Raw genomic sequence first — 25,350 nt, 5'->3', positions numbered from 1 at the left:
CAGAAACATCGTTGATGGTCCTTATTTAATTTATGCATAAAATTGTTAGACCATATTAAATTGAAGTGGAGCTCGATTGACTGCTTTCATTTTGTTTCCAGCCAACAGCTACCCCCCCACTTTTTTTTTTTTGTCAAGAGTCTGTTTATATGGTATATTATGATGGACTGTCTCCCAAATCGTTTGAATAATAGATAAGTATCAGAATTTCAAATTGGATAAAGGCATTTGAGTTAAGTTTACCTGGGAGGGGAGGAATCAGAGTTAAAAATAAATCAAATAATGAGCTTTAGAAGATTCACAGGTAGATGTAATCATTCAGTGGGTGCACAGATAAACTGTTAACTTCCATGTTAGTGTATAATATATAATTACTATTGTACTATATAAACTTTGTAGAGATCCTTTTCCTTTACACTGCTTTGTCATTTTTTACAATGTACAGTTCTTATCTCTAGGATTTCTTCATTTAATTAAAAACTTTTAAACTTCGCTTTAAATTTTTGTAGAAATTATGTCCATTGCTTTCTCTCATCTGGCTTTGTACTACAGGGAAGAAAATTATTCATTCCTGAACCCTGATCAATAAGCAAGTTTAAAAGCTTTATTCTGACTAATACTCTTAAGATTATTTACAAGGCCATCTTTAATTTGACAAGTCACCTGAAGGTTTAGCACATCAATGGCCTCTATAGACAAGATGAAGTTTTCCTAAGGGTCAGGCTGGGACCAGCAGTAAATAACACTAAAAAAGGAAGAGGAGGAGATCTGGCTGTGTTCTAGGTACATTGTCGGAATAAGTCCTTGGAAATGTGTTCACTAGGGGAACTGCCCTGGTGGTGCAGTTGCTGACCAAAAGGTGGGCAATTCAAATCCACCAGCTGTTCCTTGGAAGCACTATGGGGCAGTTCTACTCTGTTCTGTAGGGTCACTATAAGTCAGATCCATTCAGTGGCAATGAGTTTGGTTTTTGGTTTTTAAGGGAAGTCCAGTCCTTTCTTTGGGAGGCAGTATTAGAAGTGAGTGTGGTATGGAGGAAAAATAAGATACAAAATGGCGCCCTACAGCGTAAGAACCTCAAGGTTCTTTTTCTTTTTGGAGTCTGCTGTAGAGAGGGAAGCAGGTTTTGGTGGTTTCTGAGAGATCTGGAAGCCACAACTTGATTGTTTTCCTGAGTTTGCTGCTGCAGCACTCTGACAATTCCCAGAAGCAACTGTAGGCTTTAAATAGCACTGGAGCCAGGAAGGAGGGGCAGAACTGTGACCCTGAGTCTGAACTATGTAAAGTTATTGCAGAGCTGAGCATCTGCGATTCTCTTACTTCACCAGGGACCGTTTAGAGTTTGCAACCTTTTTTAAGAGGATTCCATCAGCTTCTTGTTTCCATCTGGAGACCTCACAAAGGAGTCACTGGGTTTTATTTTTCTGTTGAACGGATTTCAGTCAAGTACTCCTGGCAATCAGTTTTTCCTTAGCTGCACCAATATCTCCCATGGTTTCAGTTAGGAAAATGAGAATATAGTTGTTCCTTTGCAAGATACCCAGTGTTCTCAACCAGTTAGAAAGGAAATTGGGCATCTTTATAGGAATAGGGTAAGATGCCTACTATCTCTCCGTATAGTAATAGAAATTATTCCAAAGAGTGCTTAGAAATTGAGACAATTGCTGGCTGGACCAGGTGAGTGGGGAGTTGTCCTTTTGAGTAATCGTATTCATTCATGTTGCCCAGGACTGTTTTATTTCTAATATAGATAAAGCAGAAAATGGGTGCTCTTGGAATCATATTCAAACAATTTACTAGCAAAATTTAAGTAAAAATTAACATTGATTTAAAATTAACATTTTTTAAATGTGCTTATTTTATACTTAGCCTAAAATAGCCTATTACATTAACAAATTTATACTGTAGTATCTTCCCCATCATTATCATTAAATAAATGCAGGAAGAAACTGTTTTTTAGCATCTTAGTTATGATCATTTGCCAACATCATAAGTTCAGTATATGTCTGAGGTAAGATGGGAAATAAATAAGGAAGTCATAAAATATGTGTCATGGAGGAAAATGAAATAGGGAGGTGTGGGGCGTAAGGAGTGTGAGAAGCACTGTAGTTGGCATTTCAAATAGGGCAGCCAAGGAGGGTCTTGATGAGAAGGTGACATTTGGACAAAGACTTGATGGAGAAGAGGGACCAAGCCATATGGGTATCTGGGGAGTACCAGGAATCTGCATTCTAGGCAGAGAAGTGGACGTGTGCTTGGTGTGTGTGCAAGGAACAGTAAGGGGGCCAATGTGGCTGGAGCAGAGTGAGGATGAGGAAGAGTAAGACATGAAGCCAGGTGGTAGAGGGCCTACTAGGCCATCGGAGAAACGAGTTTTTACACTGAGTCAGATGGGGAGTTATTGGAGGGTTTTAAACAGGGAATGACATGCCCAGTCTTACATTTTTATCAGACTGGGCGTGTATTGGGAACTACAATCCCAGGCTCTGACCAGGAACCTGATTGTTCTTCTGCCCAAGAGGAGTGTTTATATCCCAGCACCTTCCAGGAAGGGGGGTGGGGAGGGGCAGCTGTGCTGAGGCCATCAGAGCAGGAGGAAGAGCTTGTCCTGCTCCTACATCTCTGCGATAAGAAAAAGCATTCAGAAATGATCTGATAACATTATATTTATCCTTAGACACATCCTGTTTCAGTCTCTAGTAACAGTGAATAACTTAAAAAGAAGTGATGCTATATAGGAAATGCTGAATTATTTTTCTCTAAGTGTAAATAAAACAGCATGAAGAAAATAATAAAATTTAAAAGGAAGAAGTTTGGGTTAGATGCAAAGAAGAATTTACCACTTTTTGAATTCAGGTAAAATTCGTGATGACAGCTAAAAACCTGTTCCCATGTGGTCTCAAAGCAGGTGAGATAGCAGTCTCCTTGGGGAATGAATGGGCTATGGTATCGCTAGAATCCTTTGTGGCCAAAATAATAGTTGTTTTAAGGGGTGGGGCCAAGATGGCAGACTAGTCAGATGCACCAAGCCATCCCGCTGTAACAAAGACCTGAAAAACCAAGTAAAACAGATGCAGATGTCAGTCCTAGAACCTTGACTCTTAAATGAAGGGATAAATTATTAGATTAGAAGTCACTGAGGAGAAGAAAAAACTGATAGAAAATGGGAAAGGAATAGACTCGATATGGAGTGGAGGTCCCTGACCAAATGGCACTGACTCAGTATTGCCATCTTGGAATATAGCCAACAACCCTGCACGCAGAAAGACACTTCCATGGAATTCCCAGGAAGAGGTATGGCACACACACACCTAGGACTAAGTAAGACCACGTTTGCTGGCTGCAACTCAAGGAGAAGCCCAAACTCCCAACCCAGTAACTTCAGAAGCATACTCCAACAACCCCCACCCCTCTTGTGAACAGTGGCTATAATCACCCCATCCTGGCAACCTAGCTGCTGGGAGCCAGAGTACCAACCCATCTTATTGCTCTCCTCCATCTACCCCTGCCTTCACACCTGTTCCTACCCCTTTCCTCTGCCCTGCCACGTGCAGCCCGGAGGAGACCTAGTCCGGACCCCAGACCGCTTCCCACAGGCTCTGGACCCCTCCTGCCACCTGCTGTGGCAACGAGGTGTCCTAACCCAGACTCCAGGCCTCTTTCTGTTGGCTTGGACCCCTTCCACAGCCTGCCACACCTGTAGGGGACCAGGCCTGGAACCCAGACCCCTTCCTGCCAGCTCTGGACCCTATCCATCGCCTGCTGAGACCCCCAGGGGATTCAACCCAGACCCCAAACCCCTTCCCACCAGCTCTAGACCCCTCCTGCTGTGGCCCCTGTGGAACACAGGCCCCTTCCCACTGGCTCTAGACCCCTTCCACCTCCAGCTTCAGCCCCAAGAGGACTTGGCCTAGGCCCCAGGCCCTTCTCTGCCAACTTGGGACCCCCCCCCCCCCCCGCAGATGCAGCAGCCCCGCTCCAGCCCCTGGCCCAGTTCACACTGCAGATATGTGACTCATCTCTGCTCCTTCCCTTCCTGATGGACCTGCCCTGCTGCACCATAGCTGAGCAATCGCCCTGCACACCAGAACAAGGTGCTGAGAACTATGATGCCCACAGATGAGCAAGCAATAAAGCATGCCTGGCCTACCTGCCCAGACATAACAACAACAACAAAAAAAAACATGACGAAACAAACCTAAATTGATAAATAAAGAAAACAATACCTGAATGTCTCAGAGACAGCAGATGATATAAAACATATTTAAAAAAACAGGACAAGATGGCTCCGGTAAGTTACCACAATAAAACACCAGTTCACCTTCCAGCAGAAGAAAAGGTACTGGCACTACCTGATAGGGAATTCAAAAGCCTAATACTCAAAGCTCTCCAAGAAATTAGGAAAGAGATCTAGGAAAACACAGTGAAAATTGTGGAAAACACAGACAAAACCAACCAAAACATAGGCAGAATCAAGGAAAACAGACAAAGCAATAGAAGAATTCAAGAAAATAATACAAGAACAAAACGTGAAAATAACTAAACAATTAGAAATCATACAAAAATAGCAATTAGAAATCCAAAAGATAAACAACAAAATTTTAGAAATAGACAATGTAATAGAAGGTTTTAGGAACAAATTTGACACAGTGGAAGACAGAATCAGCGAAATTGAAGACAAACCCCATGAATGCCACTTTGAGGAAAAATCAGAGAGAAGAATGAAAAAACCTAAGAACTATGTTGGATACATAAGAGAAAAAATTTGCATGTGATTGGAGTTCCAGAATGAGGGAGAAAGTAGAAAACAGAGAGAATCATTGAAGATTTACTGATAGAAGACTTCCCTAATACCATGAAAGATGAAAAGCTGACCATCCAAGAAACTCAATAAATCTAACATAGGATAAACCTCAAAAGAAAATCACCCAAACATATCACAGTCAGACTCACCAAAACCAGAGGTAAAGAAAGAACTCTAAAAGCTGCTTGAGAAAAACAAAGTCATATACAAAGGGGAAGCAATAAGACTAAGCTCTGATTACTCGACAGAAACCATGCAGGCAAGAAGGCAATGGGAGGATATATATAAAACCTTGAGAGAAAAAAAAATTGCCAATCAAGAATAATGCATTCTACAAAACTCTCTCAAATATGATAGCTAAATTAGGACATTTCCAGATAAACAGACATTAAGGAAATTTGTAAAAACAAAACTAAACTTACAATAATTATTAAAGGGAGTCCTTCAGTTAGAGAACCAACATCAGACAACAGCCGGAAATCTAGGACACAGGTCAGTATCAGCCAAATACCGACATAGGTAATGAACACTCAAGGATAAAACAAAACTGAAAGATTCAAAACAGGGCGCTGGAGACGTCAATCTGTAAATGACAACAACGTCAGAAAAATAAAAGGGGGACTACTCAGTGTAGATATAGAACTTTCAAGTGGAGAGGAAGTCAAGCCAATATCAAGTAATGAAAGACTGTTTCAGCCTTAGAAAGATAAGGCTGAATTTCAAGGTAGCCACAAAGAAAGTTAACAAACATACTCATCACAATAAAGAAGAAAAACAAGGTCTCAGTAAACACAATCTACTAAAACAAAAGAAACAAAAAGAAATATCACAAACAAAAGGAACTTAGCACAGGAGAGTAAGAGGAACAAGAAAACATCAGCACCACAAAAAAAAAAAAAACACTACAAAATGACAGCAATAAACTCACACCTATCAATAATCACACTGAATGTAAATGGCCTAAATACACGCATAAAGAAACAGAGAGTGACAGAATGGATTAAAAAGAAAACACGACTCATGAATATGTTGTCTACAAGAGACACATCTTAGACAAAAAGACTTAAATATATTAAAAATGAAAGGATGGAAAAAATATATCAAGCAAAATAGCAACAAAAAAGAGCAGGAGCGGCAATACTAATCTCAGATAAAATAGACTTTAAGGCAAAATCCATCATAAAAGACAAGGAAGGACATTATACAATGATTACAGGGACAGTCCACCATGAAGACATAACCATAATAAATATCTATGCACCCAGTGACATGGTTCCAAAATACATAAAACACTCTAACAGCACTGAAAAGAGAAATAGACAGTGCCACAGTAGTAGCAGGAGACTTCAACACACCACTGTTGGTAAAGGAGAGAACATCTAGAAAGAAACTCAGCAAAGATACAGAAGATCTTAAGGCCACAGTCAACCATCTCGACCTAATAGACATACATAGAAAACTCCACCCAACAGCGGCAAAGTATGTGTTCTTTTCCAGTGCACATGGAACATTCTACAAAATAGACCACATTTTAGGCCACAAAGCAACGCTCAATAAAATCCAAAACATTGAGATAATACAAAGTGTCATCTTTGATCACAACACCATAACAGTAGAAATTAATAACAGGAAGAGCAAGGGAAAAAAATCAAATACATGGAAACTGAATAAACCATTGCTTAAAAACCACTGGATAATAGAAGAAATCAAAGATGGATTTTAAAAAATGTCTAGAATCAAATGAGAATGAAAACACATCATACCAAAACAACTAATGCAGTGCTCAGAGGTTAATTTATAGCGATAGGCGCACACATCAAAAAAGAAAGGGACAAAATCAAAATGTTAGCCCTACAACTTGAACAAAAAGAGAACAGCAAAAGAAGCCCACAGTCAACAGAAGAAAGGAAATAATAAAGATCAGAGCAGAAATAAAAGAAATAGAGTATAGAAAAACAATAGAAAGAGTAAACAAAACCAAAAGTTAGTTCTTTGAAAGGATCAACAAAACTGACAAACTATTGGTCAAATTGACAAAAGAAAACAGAGGAGGAAGCAAATAACCCAAATAAGAAATGAAATGGGATACATAACAACAGACTCAAGTAAAATGAAAAGGATCATAACAGAATACTATGAAAAACTATTATACTCCAAAAAAATTTGAAAATATAGAAGAAATGGACAAATTTCTAGAAACACACTACTTTCCTAAAATAACACAAACTAAGGCAGAAAATCTGAACAGACCCATAACAAGAGATTGAAAAGGTAATTAAAAAAAAAAAAAAAAAAGCTTTCAACGGTAAAAAAGTCCTGGCCCAGATAGCTTCACTGGAGAATTCTACCAAGCATTTAGAGAGGAACTTGCATCAGTACTACTCAAACTATTTCAGAACATAGGAAAGGAATGGGTACCTGTAAACTCATTCTATGAAGCCAGCATAACCCTGATACCAAAACTAGGCCAAGACACCACCAACAAAGAAAATTAAAGACCAATATCTCTCATGAATATAGATGCAAAAATTCGCAACAAAATTCTAGCCAATAGGATTCACCATCATATAAAAAACAAGAATACACTCCAGCCATATGGGATTTATACCAGGTATGCAAGGATGGTTCAACATTAGAAAATCAATCCACATAATCCACCACAAAAATAAGACAAAAGAATCACATGGTCATCTCAGTCAACACAGAAGAGGCATTCCTTAAAGTCCAACACCTATTCCTGATAAAAACTCTCAATAAGATAGGGATAGAAGGAAAATTCTTCAATGTAATAAAGAATATCTATACAAAACAAACAGCCAACATTGTTCTCAGTGGAGAGAGAATGAAAACATTCCTCTTCAGAACAGGAACAAGACAAGGATGCCCTTTATCACCACTCCTACTTAACATTGTGCTTGAAATTCCTAGCTAGAGCAATAAGGGAAGAAAAAGAAATAAAGGGCATCCAAACTGGTTTAAACTGGTAAGGAAGAAGTAAAACTATCCCTATTGCAGATGATATGATACTATACATAGAGAACCCTGAAGACTCCACAAGAAAACTACTGGAACTAATGGATTTAGCAGAGTAGCAGGATAAAAGCTAAACACACAAAAATTAGTTGGATTCCTATACACTAATATTGAAAAGGGAATCAGAAAAATGATACCATTTATAATAGCTCCTAAAAAAGTGAAATACTTTGGAATAAATCTAGCCAGGCATGTAATACAAAGAAAACCTCAAGTCACTACTGTAAGAAACCAAACGAGACCTACATAAATGGAAAAACATACCATTCTTATGTATAGGTAGACTCAACGTTGTGAAAATGTCAATTCTACTCAAAGCTATCTGCAAATGCAATGCAATCCCCACCGAAATACCAATAGCATTCTACAACGAGATGGAAAAACTAATCATTAACTTTATATGGAAAGGAAAGAGATCCCAGATAAGTAAAGCATTATTGAAGAAAAAGAACAAAATAGGAGGCCTCACACTACCTGACCTCAGAACCTACTACACAGTAGTCAAAACAGCCTGGTACTGGTACAATGACAGACACGTTGACCAATTGAACAGAATCAAGAACCCAGATGTAAATCCATCCATGTGTGGTCACCTGATCTTTGTCAAAGGCCATTAATGGGGGAAAAGACAGTCTTTTTAACAAATGGCACTGGAATGTCCATCCGTAAAAAAAAGAACAAAGTAGGAGGCCTCACACTACGTGACCTCAGAAACAGGACCCATACCTCACACCATACACAAAAACTAACTGAAAAGGGGTCAAAGACCTAAATATAAAACCAAAAACTATAAAGATCATGGAAGGAAAAATAAGGTCAACACTAGCATCCCTAATATACAGCATAACTAAACAGCATACAAACCATAACTAACAATACACAAACACCAGAAGATAGGATAGATAAATGGGATCTCCTAAAAATTAAACAGTTTTGCTCATCAAAAGATTTCAAGAGTAAAAAGAGAACCTACACACTGGGAAGAAATTTTTGGCTATTATGTATCTCTAAAATCTGTAGGAAAATCTAACACCTCTACAACAAAAAGACAAATAATCCAGCTAAAAATGGCCGAAGGACATGAACAGACACTTCACCAAAGAAGACCTCCAGGTGGCTAAGACACATGAGGAAATGCTTGCAATCATTAGCCATTAGAGAAATGCAAATCAAAACTACAATGTGATATCATCTCACTCCCACATTACTGACACGAATGAAAAAAAAGAAAATAACAAATGTTGGAGAGGTTGCAGGAAGCTTTGAAGTTTTATGCATCTCTGGGAATGCAAAATGGTACAGCCATTTTGGAAAACAATGTGGTACTTCCTTAAAAAGCTAGAAATAGAAATACCATACGATCCAGCAATCCCACTCTTAGGAATATATCCTAGAGAAATAAGAGCTGTCACAGAATAAACATACGTGCACCTACATTCATTGCAGTATTATTCACAATGGCCAAAAGGTGGAAACAACCTCAGTGTCCAACAACAGATGAATGGATAAACTATGGTACATACACACTGTGGAATATTACACAATGATAAAGAACAATGAATCTGTAAAACATCTCACAACTGGGATGAATCTGAAGGGCATTATACTGAGTGAAATAAGTCAATCACAAAAGGACCAATACTGTATGAGACCACTATTGTAAAAACACAGGAAAATGTTTCCACACAGAAAGAAACAATCTTTGATGATTAGGAGGAAGGGGAGTGGTGGAAAAGAAAAACACTGAATTGTAGACAAGTGGTAACTTGGGTGAAGGGTAAGACAGTACACAATACTGGGGAAGTCAGCACAACTTGACCAGGGCAAAGTTTTAGGAGCTTCACAGACACATACGTCCCAATAGACCAAGCTACTCGGCTGAGAGCTGGGGGCCGTGGTCTCAGGGGACACTTAGCTCAATTGGCATAACATGATTTATAAAGAAAGCGTTCTACATCTGACTGTGGTGAGTAGCTACTGGGGTCTTAAAAGCCTGTAAGCGGCCATCTTAGATACATATACTTGTCCCATCCGGCTGAAGCAAAGGAGAATGAAGTATGCCAAGACACAAGATTAGTCCGAAGGACTAATGGACCACAACTACCACAACCTGCACCAGTCTGAGCCCAGGACAACTAGATGGTGCCTGGTAACTTCCCCCGACTGCTGTGGCAGGGATCACAATAGAGGTCCTGGAAAGAGCTGGAGAAAAATGTAGAATAAAATTCAAAATCACACACACGTGCCCAGACCAGTCTTGCTGGTCTGAGAGAGACTGCAGAAACCCCAAGAATGTGGCCACGGGACTCCCTTTTAACTCAGTACTGAAGTCACTCCTGAGGCTCAGTCTTACAATCGAAGATAAGACAGGCCTATAGGGCCAACAATAACACACATGAGGAATGCGCTTCATAGTTATTCATGTATAGGAGACTAATGGGCACACCAGCCCAAAAGCAAAGACGAGAAGTCAGGAAGGAACAGGAAAACTGTACGAATGGCAACAGGGAATCTAGGGTGAAGAAGGGGAGAGTGTTGACACATCGCGGGATTGGCAGCCAGTATTACAAAACAATTTGTGCATTAACTGTTTAATGAGAAACTAATTTGCTATGTAAACATTCACCTAATTCACGAAAAGAAAAAGTCATTTGTAATGAGTGTTTCAATATGAACAGAATATTGAACTGAGAATTTTGTTTTTGTTTTCTGCCCTCTTCACTTGTATTCTGTCCAGCTTACAAATCTGAAGATCATGTTTAAAAATTTACCGGTGATAGTACACTAACCAGTGTTTATGCATCTGTTTTAAATGTTGTTTTTATTCTAGACATGCTTTATCCATGAACTATATTCATCTTGCTCACCAGGCTTAGCTGCACAGACCTATTGCCAGGAGCACCATTAATGTTTGTCATCCATTACTGATTTTTCCAAGTTTGTAGCAATTAAACTTTGCTTATTTTTTATACCAGTAAATGAACAGCAGTAAAATATTAAGTAACTAGTGAAAATTCTGACTACTTTTCATATTTTGTGGTTTGCTCCTTTAGTTGTCTAATGAGAGCTTCTCACACTTCTCCTCTCTCCCTGAATAATGCTGTTATAACTTCTCCATAGCAGGTGGCCCATGGGTAGGTATAGGGTAAATATCTGTTTAAATGAACTGCTTCATTGGGAACTTGTTCAGCTAAATTCCTCTAAGCTCTCAGGATAGATCAGTTTCCCACGTGCATTGTTGGCCTGGCCTGCACCTGGCTGGTTGTGTGCCAGATGATTCTGTAGTCCCTTTGATTCTGCGCTGCCTGGTAATTGCCTTGGTGGCCCATTGAGGCATCCTGTTGCTTCTGCCCAGGTCCATGCTCTCCCAGGTCCCTCTCAAGGTGGACTTTCATAACTTAAAGAAGTGGTATGGCACAGGAAGTGCTGAAGTATCTTATTATTTGAAAAAAAAAATTGTTTATTTTAGCACAGCTTTAAATTTCATTATTTTCTGTTTTTCTTTACATTTAAGTCTAGGAGTTTGTTGTAGATATTTGGGTTGTAGGAGCAGACTTTACAATTGTGGAACATTAATAGCTCTTAAAATTAACATAGCAAGCAGGTGCTTGCAGGCACAGGTGATTCCCCACCCCCTGTGACTATTGTGTCTTTCACTGCCGTGTCCCTTGAGGGTACTCACTACTTCTGCCCTACTCTCAGTCACTGATCCCACCAAAAATCAGTAAGTGCCTGCTCAATGCCTGACAGACACCAACCAGCTTTCTTTAATCATTTTAGGTTAAGACAGGGAAAGGAAAGTGGTAGGCATTGAGGTAGGCATTGGAGTTAGTCATTTCTTTCCTCCTGGTGGTGATTATTAATTAATTAGTACTATTAATAATTATTAAAATCATGTGAAAAGTGCTATGATGGAGATATTCCCAGGAAGCTATGGAAATACTGATGAGGGGTTTCTGACCCAAATTAGAATAGGCAAGGGATCATGGAAGGCTTCTGGGGGTGATGACACTGAGCTGTGTTTTAAAGAATAAATAAAAGTTAATCAGGTGAAAAGGGTGAAAGGAGTGTTCTTAGAGGAGGGAACAGCATGCCGCAGGCATGGTGGCCAGTCCAGGAGCTGCAAACACTGTGGAATGGTTGGGATAGAAGTGTAAGAATTAGGATTTAGATGTTGAGTCCGCGGCATGTAGAGCTTTATATGCCATATGAAAAAGACAAGACATTTTCCTATTGATAATAGGAAGCATCAAAAGTAGGGGTAAGGTAAAAATTGGATGTGTGTTTTTAAAAGCCTCTGTCAGCAGTATGAAAGGGATAAGATTAGAGACAGAGAGACTGATCAGGAAACTGCTGTAGTAATCAGAGAGAAATGATGAGGACCTGAGTGAGCTAAGGGAATAGTAGTGTGGAGGGAGAGTTATTAAGAAGTACAATTGACTAGGCCAGTAATTGATGGAGTGTAGGAGTAAGATACAAGTAGGTATCCAGGATGACTCCTAGGTTTCTCACATGGGCATTTCCATGAATGGATGGAGTTGCCATTCACCAGGAGGGAGATACTGGAGAACATTTACAGGTGAAGAGTAAGTCCTGATGTGCCTGTAATGTACCCAAGTGGAGAAGTACAACAGGAAGTTAAATATATAGGTGTAGAACTAAGCCTAGACTGGAGACAGATTTGAGTGTTTTGACGTTTACTTGAAGACATGGATGTGGAAGAGATCACCTGGGGAGGAATGGGCAGGACAGAAGATGAATGGCTGGGGACCAAGATTTTCAAGGCTGTGGGGTACAGGAGAGGAGCCTGCCCAAATTGTTGAGCTCTCCTGGACATTCTCAAAGAAAGGTGACCATCTTGAAAATTCACGTTGAAAGATTATTTACTCTTGAGCTGAAAGGTGAGAGAAAGAGGAGATGATTATTATCCTACTGTCTTCAGGAAAATGACATCAGATCCCGTCATGGCCATCTTAAAGCAACTCATCCATACCACAACCATCACAAACCAGCCTGTAAGCAAACTTCTAAAGTGCAGAAACATGTATTCAAAACACTTTTCTATAGCTTTTTATACACTTACTTCTGGTCTAGCTTTTCATTTTTGACTATTAAATCACTGCAGAATTTCTCTTCTATTTCACGCCTCACTTGGAAGATGGATAGTTTGGAAGACTCAAAAATGATGCAAAGTTCCATGTGTGTCCACTTACCTGAATTCTCTTGTTTTTAGGCTGGTAGTGATGACTGTGATGGGTGAACCGGAAAAGACCAACAGCAGCTTCCTTGCCCTAGTACTAGCCAGAACCTCTGGGAACATTGACATTCAGTACTTGAACAGGAAGTGGTCATCACCAGTGGAAGATGAGCAGAAGCGGCTACGTTTGCTTTTACAGGAGGCCCTGTAGAAAGAGGAAAAACTGCTTTATCATGAAAGATAACTGGGCGTTATAGAGAGGACTTTCATGTAATGACCCAAATTTAAAAGATACAATTACAAGGTGTATACTTTTACATCTGTGTGCATGTATATTTATGTATATAGAATATATATATTCTGTACATAATTTATTTTACAAGAATGTTTCCTTCAGTATGCCCACTAAATAAATCAGTATTTTTTAACAGAAACAAATGAATGTTTTGGTATATGCTAAACTTCAAAGGAAATACAGAGTCATGTCCAATATACTGTTTTATGAGACTATTTCTAGTTATTTTTATTAAATATTTTTCAAATATTTAAGGTATTATTGCCAGATTTATTATTAGATTTTAAGCAGTCCACCACAAAGATGTATTTTAATAAACTATTTTCTTAGTCTTACATAAAAATATATAATATAAGCACAAGTCTAAATTAAAAGGAATTACTCAGTTGAAATGACCTCTGTGTTTCCCTGAAAATTTCCTTTGGCACCTTCCTTTGGCATTATTTGAATGTCATCCATTTAGTCAAGTGACACGCATTTCACATTATGACTTGGTATTAAAAATAGTCTTTATACAGAAATAAAACCAAAAAAACCTATTGCCATCGAGTCTATTCTGACTCGTAGCAACTCTATAGGACAGAATAGAACTGCCCCATAGGGTTTTCAAGGAGCAGCTGGTTGATTTGAACTGCCGACCTTTTGGTTAGCAGCTGTAGCTCTTAACCAGTGCACCACCAGGGTTCCTTATACAGAAATAGTGCAAGTAAATATATTCCCTTTGAATTTAGCAACTCAATTGTAATAGGGATATAAAGATAAATTCTTGAGGTGAGGTCATGAAAAAGGTCCCCTCTTGAAGTGCAGGATGGCATTTATTAACACTCTGCTTCCTTTCCCTTTATCCTCTCCCCTTTCCTAGAATGTTATATATAGCACAGTTAGCTTTTTATAAACATAGGAATCTATGCAGAATAAAAGACAAGCACGATTAAACCTTCTTCTTGGGTCACAAAGTAGCTTCCATTTATTCAGCTCCTATAAAGTTCCATCTTAGAACTGGAGAATCATAACTGCAAGGCGTCTGCAAGACCATCTAGTTTTACATCTCATCTGATGCCCACTGAATGCTTCTGACATTTCCTCCTGACAGCGTTTACCCAGTGACGAGGTATTAACTGCTCTGGGAGGCAACTCGTGCTATTCATGCCACAGGGGGAAGGGTTTTTCTTCTACTGGATTTAATTGAGTTCTGCCAGGGGAAGCAGTGCAACACAAAGTTGGCCCATTCCAGCCCCGACATGAGCGCTGACCTCAGATGTTTAACGGGCCACCATGCAATCCTCCTTCCCCTGAATCTTACCCAGATTAAATATTATCTTCTCATGTTACTTTTTTTTCTAGGTACCTTAGAGGCACTCAACATTTTTTCCCTTTATTTTTCAGTATTACCATTTTAAAACTATCAAAAAACCCCTACCTGAATGTTATAAAAACGATTTAAACAGAATAGTATATGAAGTGAAAGTTAACACCGCTTTACGCTGTCTTCTGATTCCACCCTCCAGAGGCTCGGCATCATACATGTCTGTCCAGAGTTTTTCTAGGCACATACAAGCATGTACACGTGTATGTGCACAGACATACATACACACTGGTTTGCCAAGATCCCTACTGACAACAGTAAAATATTCCAACAGTTGGTTTGTTTCTAATCTCTTAGATAATTTCTGAATCTTAATCCTGTCCTCCATCTCATCCATCCCTTCTCTTAAGTTTCATAAGAACAGATACTTCTTTTTTTTTTTTCTTTGGAACAGATTTTATCTCTCTTGCTCATTACTGAATTCCAAGCACCTACTACAGTGCCTGGTACTTAAGTAGATACTTAACAAATATTTGTTAAACAAGGGACTGAAATTTGATTCCTATCCTTCTGCAGCTTCATAGAACGCATCATCTATAATTACATCAAAAAAGAGGGACGAGCTCACTTGTTCTTAGTGAATCCGTGTTGAATCATTGGGTAGTTTTTCCTCATTTGCAACCTGCTTAATAATTGGTTCTAGAATATTTAAAGATTGACATTATTTGGTTTTTAGCTTTCAGATTCCATTTTATTTAAAATTAGACGTAATATTTGTCCCTCTTTTTTGGTACCTTTTCTGTGTTTTGGTAGCCATAAATTCTGAAATATTATCAACAGTGTTTCCACAGTCTTACTCATCTTACGGAAACCCTGGTAGCGTAGTGGTTAAGTGCTACGGCTGCTAACCAAGAGGTCGTCAGTTCAAATCTGCCAGGTGCTCCTTGGAAACTCTAGTGGGCAGTTCTCCTCCGTCCCATAGGGTCGCTAAGAGTCGGAATTGACTTGATAGCAGTGGGTTTTTTTTTTTACTCATCTTACTTTCATTTGATCCATTTATCACCTGGGAGGTAATTTGCTTGGAGTTAGGTCTTTGAAATTGCTCCATAAACAAGTACAAGGGAATCAAGGTGTTTTGTCACAATACTCATTGCTGTCGAGTTGATTCCGACTCAGAGCAACCCTATAGGACAGAGTAGAGCTGTCCTATAGGGTTTCCAAGGCTGTAATTTTTTATGGAAGCAGACTGCCACATCTTTCTTCCTCAGAGTAGCTGGTGTGTTCGAGCCACTGATCTTTCAGTTACCAGCCAAGCACTTAACCACTGTGCCACCAGGGCTCCTTTTCGTTATAGTAGCACCACTGAATTCCTCAAATACCTGAGTCATTATACCCAAAATCACAGGGATTTATCACCAATAATTATTTTTAATGGTACATCACCTGATGACTCAATAAAGTCCACCTTCAGTTTTGATGAATGCAAAGATTGGAGACCATTGACTTGCAGATGGATCCATTATACAGTTTTTGAAGTCTTCATGCTTCTCAGTACTAACCCCTATGTTTTGAATTTGTTACTCAGGTGGATTTTGCACTGGATGAATGCACTCTAGGGAGATCGGGATGAGCGAGAGGCAAGTCATTCTTCTGTAAAAGTGAGAGAAGAGTCATTCTCAGATCAATTTTAGTGAAGCCTACACATTGTAGTTAAGGAACTGGAAATTAATTTCCTTAAAACTCTTCATGCTGTGTACCACTTGGAAAGTTTCCGTGATCCTAAACCTCTGCCTTTGAGATTACCCCTCTTTTTTCGTCTGTTAAAATTTCCATTTATTTTCTGGGGCTAAGATACTGAGTTTGAGGACTACGGACCATAGTCTTGGGGGACATCGAGGTCAATTGGTGCATGAACCCATATAGATAATGTTCTACATCCTACCTTGGTGAGTAGTAACTGGGATCTTAAGAGCTGGTGAGTGGCCTTCTAAGATACGATAATTGATCTCTTCCTGGCTGGAGCAAAGAAGAGTGAAGAAAACCAAAGACTCAAGGTAACAATTAGTTCAGAGGACTAATGGACAACCTGAACATGGTCTCCACTACCGACCACGCTGACCAGGGCCACAATAGTAGGTCATGGACAGAAGGAGAGAAACGTAGAACAAAATCCAAACTCATAAATAAGACCAGACTTCCTGGTCTGATAGAGACTGGTGGAACCCCCAGGACTATGGCCCTTAGACATCCTTCAAACTTGGAACTGAAATCACTCCCAGAGATCATATTATAGCCATACAATAGACAGGCCTATAAAATGAACAATAACACCAGTGAGGAATGTACGCCTCAGAACAATCAGCTATACTGGACCTAAAGGGCAAAAGTTCGGAAGGACTGTAGGGCAAGAAAGCTGGACAAATGGACACAGGGAGCCCAGGGAGGAAGGGGGTGGGTGCTGACATATTCAGGGATTGCAACCAATACCACAAAACAAACTGTATTAATTGTTGAATGGGAAACTAATTTGCTCTGTAAATTTTACTTACAATAAAATGTTCAAAAAACAAATTCCATTTATTTCGTGACCCATAAGCTGTGTGTAAGAGCCCTGGTGGCACAGTGCTTAAAGCACTTGGTTGTTTTGGGCTATAGTCTTTTGAAGTCATGCATATTGTTCCTGACCCACTTCTCTGTTGTTTTCATCAACCAGATGCCACCTCTTTGACAGTGTGTCTTTCTACATCATTTATTAACCTACATAAGCATCCAGTTTTATAATGTCGTCAGAATGCTTTCTTTTCACGGTTTTTGAAGTCCTATTGATCAGTTCTTTTGTTAGCCATAAAGAAGTATGAATGTCACAGACAAAGCAAAATCCAAAAAGCCAAACGATTTATCCCACATCTCTCATCCACCAGGAAGACTCAGCCCCACAAGGTTTGTATCCTGCCACCTCGCCTTAGGAATAAGCTCTCCTTCACCTCCCGCAACCCCACATATTATAGGTCTAATTACGAATGCTTGCTTTCTGAAAGTTGGTGACATCTAGGCCATCTTCAGAAAATAAACAAAACAGAAAACAGATTGGGTCATTATACAGCCTCTAGTTTAAACAAAAAATCAGTATTTCATAGATTGATAAAAACAGACACAGAAAGAGAGACTAAACAGCACAAAAGACCACTTCTATATTCCTATAAGCTTTACCTTTGTGGATTTTCCATTTAACTCACAACATGATGGACTTAAATTCAGTGAAGTTTCTGCTTAGAAGTCCCACTCAGGGAGTCTCCAGGGGCTCCAGCTCCATTCGTTTTGTTGCATTTCATCCTTTGCACTTAGACAAAATAAAGCTTGTGCTCCCTGTAAATAATATTTTAGCATTTTCTTACAAGTGCAGGCAACAATTTTAATTTTGTTGGTCTCATCTCTGTTATTTAGAAACCGCTTTTCTTTCAAGAACATTTATAACGTATGTATAAATAAAATAAAACAAATTACTTTCTTCGTGTGTATAGTTTATTTGCGTAATTATTTTATTGCTATCTAGCTCCCTCACTAGACTGAAAGCTCTATTAGGACAGAATTCTTGTCTGCTTTTGCTTACCATTGTCTTCTGGGTGCTTAGTGCTGTGCCTGGCACATGGTAGGCTCTTAGTAAATAGTGAATAAATGAAGGAATGGCAATTGAATGAGGTGATAGTGTAGCTTTTCTTAATAATTCAGACAGAATAATATCGGAGTAATATATTAATATAATGAGATATACTCAGTGTGTGTATAACAAGACTATTTATCAAGTCAATTCCAACTCATAGCAACACTGTAGGACAGAGTAGAACTGCCCCATAGAGTTTCCAAGTCTGTAACTTTTACAGCCACAGGAGAAAGGTGCAGCAGTCTGATTCTGTAAAGATTTACAGCCTATTCTGTTCTATAGGGTTGCTATGGGTTGAAATAGACTCAACAGCTATGGGTTTGGTTTGGTAATCTTTACAAAAGCAGAGCTACATCTTTCTCGTGTACTGCAGCTGATCAGTTCAAACCACTGACCTTTCAGTTAGCAGTCAAGTGCTTAACCACTGCACCACCAGGATTCCTTAATATAATGGAATATAGAGATTTTTGTTTCTGGAAGCCAGAGGCCGGTCCCCTCAATAGCTCTGTCCTCCTCTACTACCCTCTTCTCCGGATATCCTTAATTGTGAACTTTCATTTGACCTAAACTGGAGTCAGGATGTGAGTATAAATATGGCTCCAACATTATTTAAACTTGGGGTCCTCTATTGCGCTCAGTTATGTGTAAATGCTCAAAACACACTGCTGCTGGGCTGATTCTGACTCACAGGACAGGGTAGAACTACCTCATAGGGTTTCCAAGGCTGTAAATCTTTACAGAAGCAGACTGCCACAACTTTCTCCCACGGAGCAGCTGGTGGATTGAACCACTGACCTTTCGGTTAGCAGTCGTGCGCTTAACTACCATGCCACCAAGGCTCAGTGTCCTCAATATATTCAAAGCCTACCTTGAAAATTTAACTTCAGGGGACCTGTAGATCAAAATGGCCTTTGGCTTATCAATTATTAGTGCCTCCAAATTCCAACTAAAATACTCAGCAAGAAGCAGAAGGGGACAAAACACTACCAAAAAGGATTCCACTAATGCAGAAGTAATTTCTACTAATTAGAAGATTACTGGACCTGGATTGAAAAGTGCCGTGACACCTAGGCAATTGAGCAAGCCTGCCTGTCTTCAGTCCTCTCCTATTCTGGGCCCGTGTTTTAGAAACAAGCCTATGTTGCCCTCACCAGAAGAACTAACTCTTTAAAAAAAAAAAAGAAAGAAAAAAAGAGCACCCCCCCCCCCCATTAGTATCTTCTTTCTTCCATCCATTTAGTAACTGCAATGCAGGAAAACTCATTAACAACCTGCAACATGGAGATGACACAACCTTTCTTGCTGAAAGTGAAGAGGACTTGAAGTACTTACCGATGAAGATCAATGACCACAGCCTTCAGTATGGATTATACCTCAGCATAAAGAAAACAAAAGCCCTCACAACTGGGCCAATAACCAACATCACGATTAACAGAGAAAAGACTGAAGTTGTCAAGGATTTCATTTTACTTGGATCCATAATCAACACCCATGGAAGCAGCAGTCAAGAAATCAAACACATTGCATTGGGCAAATTTGCTGCAAAAGACAGAGTGTTAAAAAGCAAAGCAGTCACTTTAAGGACTAAGGTGTGCCTGATGTTTTCAGTTGCCTCATATGCATGTGAAAGCTGGGCAATGAAAGAATTGATGCCTTTGAATTACGGTGTTGGGGAAGAATATTGAATATACTACAGACTGCCAAAAGAACAAACAAATCTGTCTTGAAAGAGGTACAGCCAGAATGGTCCTTAGAGCAAGGATAGTGAGAGTTCGTCTCACATACTTTGGACATGTTATCAGAAAGGATCAGTCCCTGGAGAAGGACATCATGCTTGGTAAAGTAGAGGGTCAACGAAAAAGAGAAAAATCCTCAACGAGATGGATTGACACAGTGGTTGCAACAATGGGCTCAAGCTTAACGATGATTGTGAGGATGGGGCAGGACCAGGCAGTGTTTCATTATGTTGTAAATAGGGTTGCTATGAGTTGGAACCAACTCAACACCAAACAACAACAAATCTGCCGGGAATAAATTCCCATAGGTTTTGTTTGTCTAAGGAAGTCTCTATTAACTGCCTTTACTTTTAAAAGATAATTTTTCTACATCTATTATGTATATGTTTTGTGGTAAAAATATACATCACAAAACATTTGCCATTTCAACACTTTTTACATGTACAGTTCAGTCATGTTCACCAAGTTGTGGAATCATCACCATGATCAGTTTCCAAATATTTTCACCAACCTTAACAGAAACTCGGTGCTTCTTAAGCAAGAACTCGCCCTTTCCCATTCCTGCCTTTCTCTGGTAGCCACTGATACAAGAGACTTTTACCGGGATTCTGAGTTGGGAGATTTTTCTTTAGCACTTTAAAGATGACGCTCCATTGTCATCTAGCTTGTATAGTTTCTGAAGTCTTTATTTCTTATCTTTGTTCTTATAGACATAGTTTTTTTTTTTTTTTTTAACCTGGCTACCTTTAAAATTTTTCTCTTTGTCATTTGTTATCATTAGTTTGAGGATGATGTGGGTATAATATGTGGGATTTTCTCTTCTTTTTATTTTCTATTTTTTTCTTTTTGGGGGGGGTTTGGTATTTATCCTATATTGTGTTCTCTGAGCTGCTTGAATCTGTGGTTTGGTGTCTATTGTTATTTTTGGAATTTTCTCAGCCATCATTTCTTTACATATTTCCTCTTGCCTATTCTTTCTATCTTCCTTCCAGACTTTCAATAATGCATATGTTAGACTATTTGATATTGTTTCCACAGGTCTTGGATATTCTTTCCTACTTTTAATTTTTTTTTTTTTCTTTTTCTGTTTCCACCTGGGTAATTTCAATGGACCTGTCTTCAGGTTCGCTGATTCTTTCCTCAGCTGTGTTCAGTTCAGTCTACTGATGAGCCTATTAAAGGCATCCTTTATCTGTTTCTGTTTTTCATTTTTAGCATTCCCATTTAATTCTTTTTTTTTTTTTGTAGTTCTCATCTCTCAGCTGAAATTACCCATCTTATCTTGCATATTGTTCACATTTTTCATTAATGACTTTAACATATCAATCACGTTTTTTTTTTTTTAATTTCTTGTCAAATTTTCCAACATCTGTGCCATATCTGTGTCTAGCTCTAATGGTTGCTTTGTCTCTTGGGAAAAAAGAGTATGGCTTTTTTATGTTTCTTTGTATGCTTCTTAATTTTTTGTTGAAAGCTGACATCTTATGTAGAACAGTAGAGACTGAGGTAAAAAGTTGTTTTTATGGCCTGGAAATGGCCATCCCTTTCTTTCTCTTAGACCTTTCATGTGGGGGTTTGAATTAATCTAATTAGGACTTGGCCTGGGTTAAAGTTTGTTGTTGTTTCAGATTCCTCTAGTGATACCTTGGGTTTAGGGTGGGAGCTTATTTGTCAGAGGGTTTTCTTTTTCTGGCTGTTTGCTTTATTTTCAGCTTTAGGTCTTCTTTTCACTGAACCACTTGTTATATGATGCTCATTGGCCTGCTGTTGAGAAGGGGTGGAGATTCTCAGTAGTTCTGATTAAGCCTTAGTCTTTGGCAGTCTCCATTTCTGTGTCCCAGGGGTGTGATCTTCTTTTTGCTCCTGACCTTTTTTCAGTGAATTTCTTTCCCCCCACCTACAAGGGTTTTTCATAAGTGCCCTATGGTGACAGTGTGTGACCCTTCTCCCAACAGATTAAGTCTTTGCTCTGACGGGAGATAGGGGAAGGGTCCCAGCACAGGGCCATGCTCCTCCTATAGCAGCTCTTGTTCTCTTCCCTAGTTCTGTACCATGAGGGTGACTTTCTCAGGAATCTTGCAGTCTTTTTCTGGGAGTGCCTGGCAGGTTCAGGGAGAAAAATCCTGTAAGAGGGTATGGACTCTCCATATGTTTCTGTCCCCAGAGGCTTCACCCTCCTATGGGTATATACTTGCCAACTAATTTAAATAGTTGCATCACCCTACGTATGCTTGTGCTTGTATCTCATTTCTTCCTGAAGTTGCCTGTCTCTCCCAGGATTTTAGGACACTTGGTTGCCCCACTGCCTCAGCACTCTCATGGGTTCAAGAAAAGTCATGAATTTTTTGTTGTCCAGGTGTGTGTGTGTGTGCAGTATGTCCCTAGATCCTCATCTTCCTCATGCTACATGGCTTATTAATGGTTATTCTAATGCTTAGACAATTCCTCCCCTAAGAGGAACTCTTGTGCCAGCTATTAATATGCTCATTACTTTGCTATATATTTAGAGGAAAAAAAACTAGCCAAGTATGATTATAAAAGGTAATGCAAAGTATAACAAAACTTGCCACAAGGTGGCAGCAGTCAGCAGTTCTTCTAATTCCTAAGTACTTAAGATTTTCACTTTGTTTTAGAGATTACTTGCAGACAAAGAGATGCATTTAGAATTCCAAACCCAAACAACTTTGTAAGAAGTAATATGGTTAAAAGCTTTCTTCAAAGAATGTTATTTTTTAAAATATCCACAGTTATATAATCTTTTTCAGGTTCAAGGGGAGGGATTCTCCATATTTCATAAAGAGGGAGTATCACTTTTTTTTATATATAAAGGATATTCTGTTTCTGATGTTATTGTTGTTAGTTGCCATTGAGTTGATTCTAAGTCATGGTGACCCCATGGGTGCAGTGTAGAACTGCTCCATAGGGTTATCAAGGCTGTGACCCTTTGGAAGCAGATTGCCAGGCCTGTCTTCCAAGGTGCTTCTGGGTGGGTTTGAATGAACAACCTTTCGGCTCATAGTTGAGAACTTAACCATTTGCACCACCCAGGGACTCCTTTTTCTGATAGGTATTGAAATTAAATACTTAAAAATACCACAATTTAGATACAATCCTTCCTATTAAGAGCCTGTATCTTTACAATTCTTAGATTTTCTGACACACACTTTAGGCATTCATTCCCTTATTCAAGAAACATTCATAAAGTACTTAACATAGGCCAGTCACAGTGATAGGGACTGAGCATACATTGGTGAGTAAGATACACTGTTTCCTCCTTTTGGAGTCTACCTATTGAACAGGGAGAGACATTAAAAAAATAATCACATGAATAACGATATCAATGTAACTGGGATAAGGGCTTCAAAGGAAAAGTTCCCTATTTCTCTGGTGAGTGACTGTGAGGTTTGGCAGTTGTTGATTTGGACAACCGGTCCTTGAGGCCTTTGCCCTAACAAGGTAGAATGAGCTATGCAAAGTTTGAGACTCACCACTTCACAGAGTTTTACCTACATCATTCAGAATAGAAATTGCTTTGCATAAATAGTTACCTTTCTCCAAAAGTGACTGGTTTTGTGGTCACTGGTAAGTCATTTCACCTCTCTGAGGATTTTTTTTGCTCTGTAAAGCAAAAAGCTATTGATTTCTATGGACCTATCTACTTCCAAGAGGGGTGACTCTGTGGTTTTTATGTCTGAAAAAGAAAAGTTTAGGAGGAAAGAAAGAAAATTTCCCTGTTAGCTGTGATGAAGTGGGAAGTATAAGCATGAGTGAGTAGGTTGTTCTATCATTTGTAGGTAACCCATTGTCTGAACATGGTTTATGTGGTCTCTCTGCATAAAAACCTATGAGAATAGAAAACCATAAACAAATCGACCAACTCCAAACAAAAACAACCCCTAGGAAGCTACGATACCATCAGAAATAATTTGGAATTCTAATTACTCAACTTTAATTATACCTTTACAAGTTGATAATGAGGAAAACAAATTCAAATAACTGGAATGTACCACTTGTTAGGCACAAAGAAATTTTTTAATTAAAAGGCATCATTTTTTTTTTTTAAATTCTGGTAAAAAGTATCTTTATGCTTAAATTCCCAAGTGCTGAATCCATGTAGCAATATAGTAATATAGAAATAGTACAATGTTGGTCAGGAAAACATCTTTATTGAAAGTTTTTAAACCTGTATGTTATTAGTTGGGTGGAGAAGGCCAGGAACGTATGTTATTAGTTGGGTGGAGAAGGCCAGGAACGAGAGCTAAGTCAACCTTACCTGAAGCTAAAGAAAATTCTTTTCTCCCTTTCTCATGCAGAAGACAAAATAAACTTCTAAATGAATCGAATTTGGGCTTCCCTGCAGTTCCTATTTACATAACCCCCCCTAAAGGATGAGGCCTGGAGTAGAGGAGGAAGGGACAGACTGTGCTGCCCAAGTGTTTCTCCCATTGCACTTCCCAGCAAGTCTATGTGCGTTCGGCACCTTTCCGTGAGATGTTAAAACCTTCCCAATTGTCCTCTTCCAGGTTCATGCAGTACAGAGGATGACTTCTTGTTAAGGTGCTTTGTTTTAAGCCAAACAGTTCACCTTTGAAAAATAAGGGGTAAACTTAAGGAAAATGTGTTTTGGCAATAGGAAATATGGAAAGTTTTCTGTTTGGATTTTGCAAGTTACTAAGAGCTTATTTATTAGGGTTTTTTTTTTTACCATGTTAGAGGAGTCACTGGGTGCTGCAAATGGTTAAGAACCGAAATCAAACCCATTGCTGTCGAGTCAATTTCGACTCATAGCAACCCTATAGGAGAGAGTAGAGCTGCCCCATAGGGTTAGCAGCCATAGCTCTTAACCACCATGCCACCAGAGTTTCCAAATCATTGAGAACTTGGCTATTAACCTAAATGTTGGCGGTTAGAATCCACCCAGAGGCACCTCGGAATAAGTGCTCTGTTATGTATATGAATATAGATGCAGCACATACAAATATGAATGTAGAAATATCCACAGCCAAACCTATATATGCACGTGAGTTTACTCCCATACACCCTTCCAAACCTATCCAGCATACTTATCTACTTGTGTATCCAATCATGAATTATTGTCATTACTGTTGCTGCAGGATTGTGTATGTTATAGTATTTACCTTCATTGCTTTTTATTCTTGTGTACCTCTCAGTGTCTTCCATTGTCTTGGTTATATTGCATTGACTTCCCCCATTTTTGTATGTACTGCCTTTCCATTCACCAAAGTTAACTTGTCTACTCTTTAGTTAGTGATTTTCCTCTCCCACCCCCCCACCCCGGTAATCATCATAAAATGTTT

The 25,350-nt window shown here is 39.1% G+C and overlaps 1 protein-coding gene across 2 annotated transcripts in view; it reads left to right on the top strand.

The window, feature by feature from the left end:
• The window catches only part of DYNC2I1 (dynein 2 intermediate chain 1), a 188,936-nt gene extending 171,872 nt beyond the window's left edge, over window positions 1-17,064 (top strand). For both annotated transcript variants that reach the window (XM_049881681.1, XM_049881682.1), the window contains 2 exons: window positions 13,071-13,338; window positions 16,221-17,064. In XM_049881681.1, coding sequence (XP_049737638.1) covers window positions 13,071-13,245 — 175 coding nt within the window. In that variant the 3' untranslated portion in view covers window positions 13,246-13,338; window positions 16,221-17,064. The remainder of the gene's footprint in view (window positions 1-13,070; window positions 13,339-16,220) is intronic.
• Window positions 17,065-25,350: the final 8,286 nt, after the last annotated feature.

This window comes from Elephas maximus, chromosome 4 (assembly GCF_024166365.1).
Source record: "Elephas maximus indicus isolate mEleMax1 chromosome 4, mEleMax1 primary haplotype, whole genome shotgun sequence".
Classification (NCBI taxonomy): domain Eukaryota; kingdom Metazoa; phylum Chordata; class Mammalia; order Proboscidea; family Elephantidae; genus Elephas; species Elephas maximus.
This window is presented reverse-complemented; position numbering and strand designations above follow the sequence as displayed.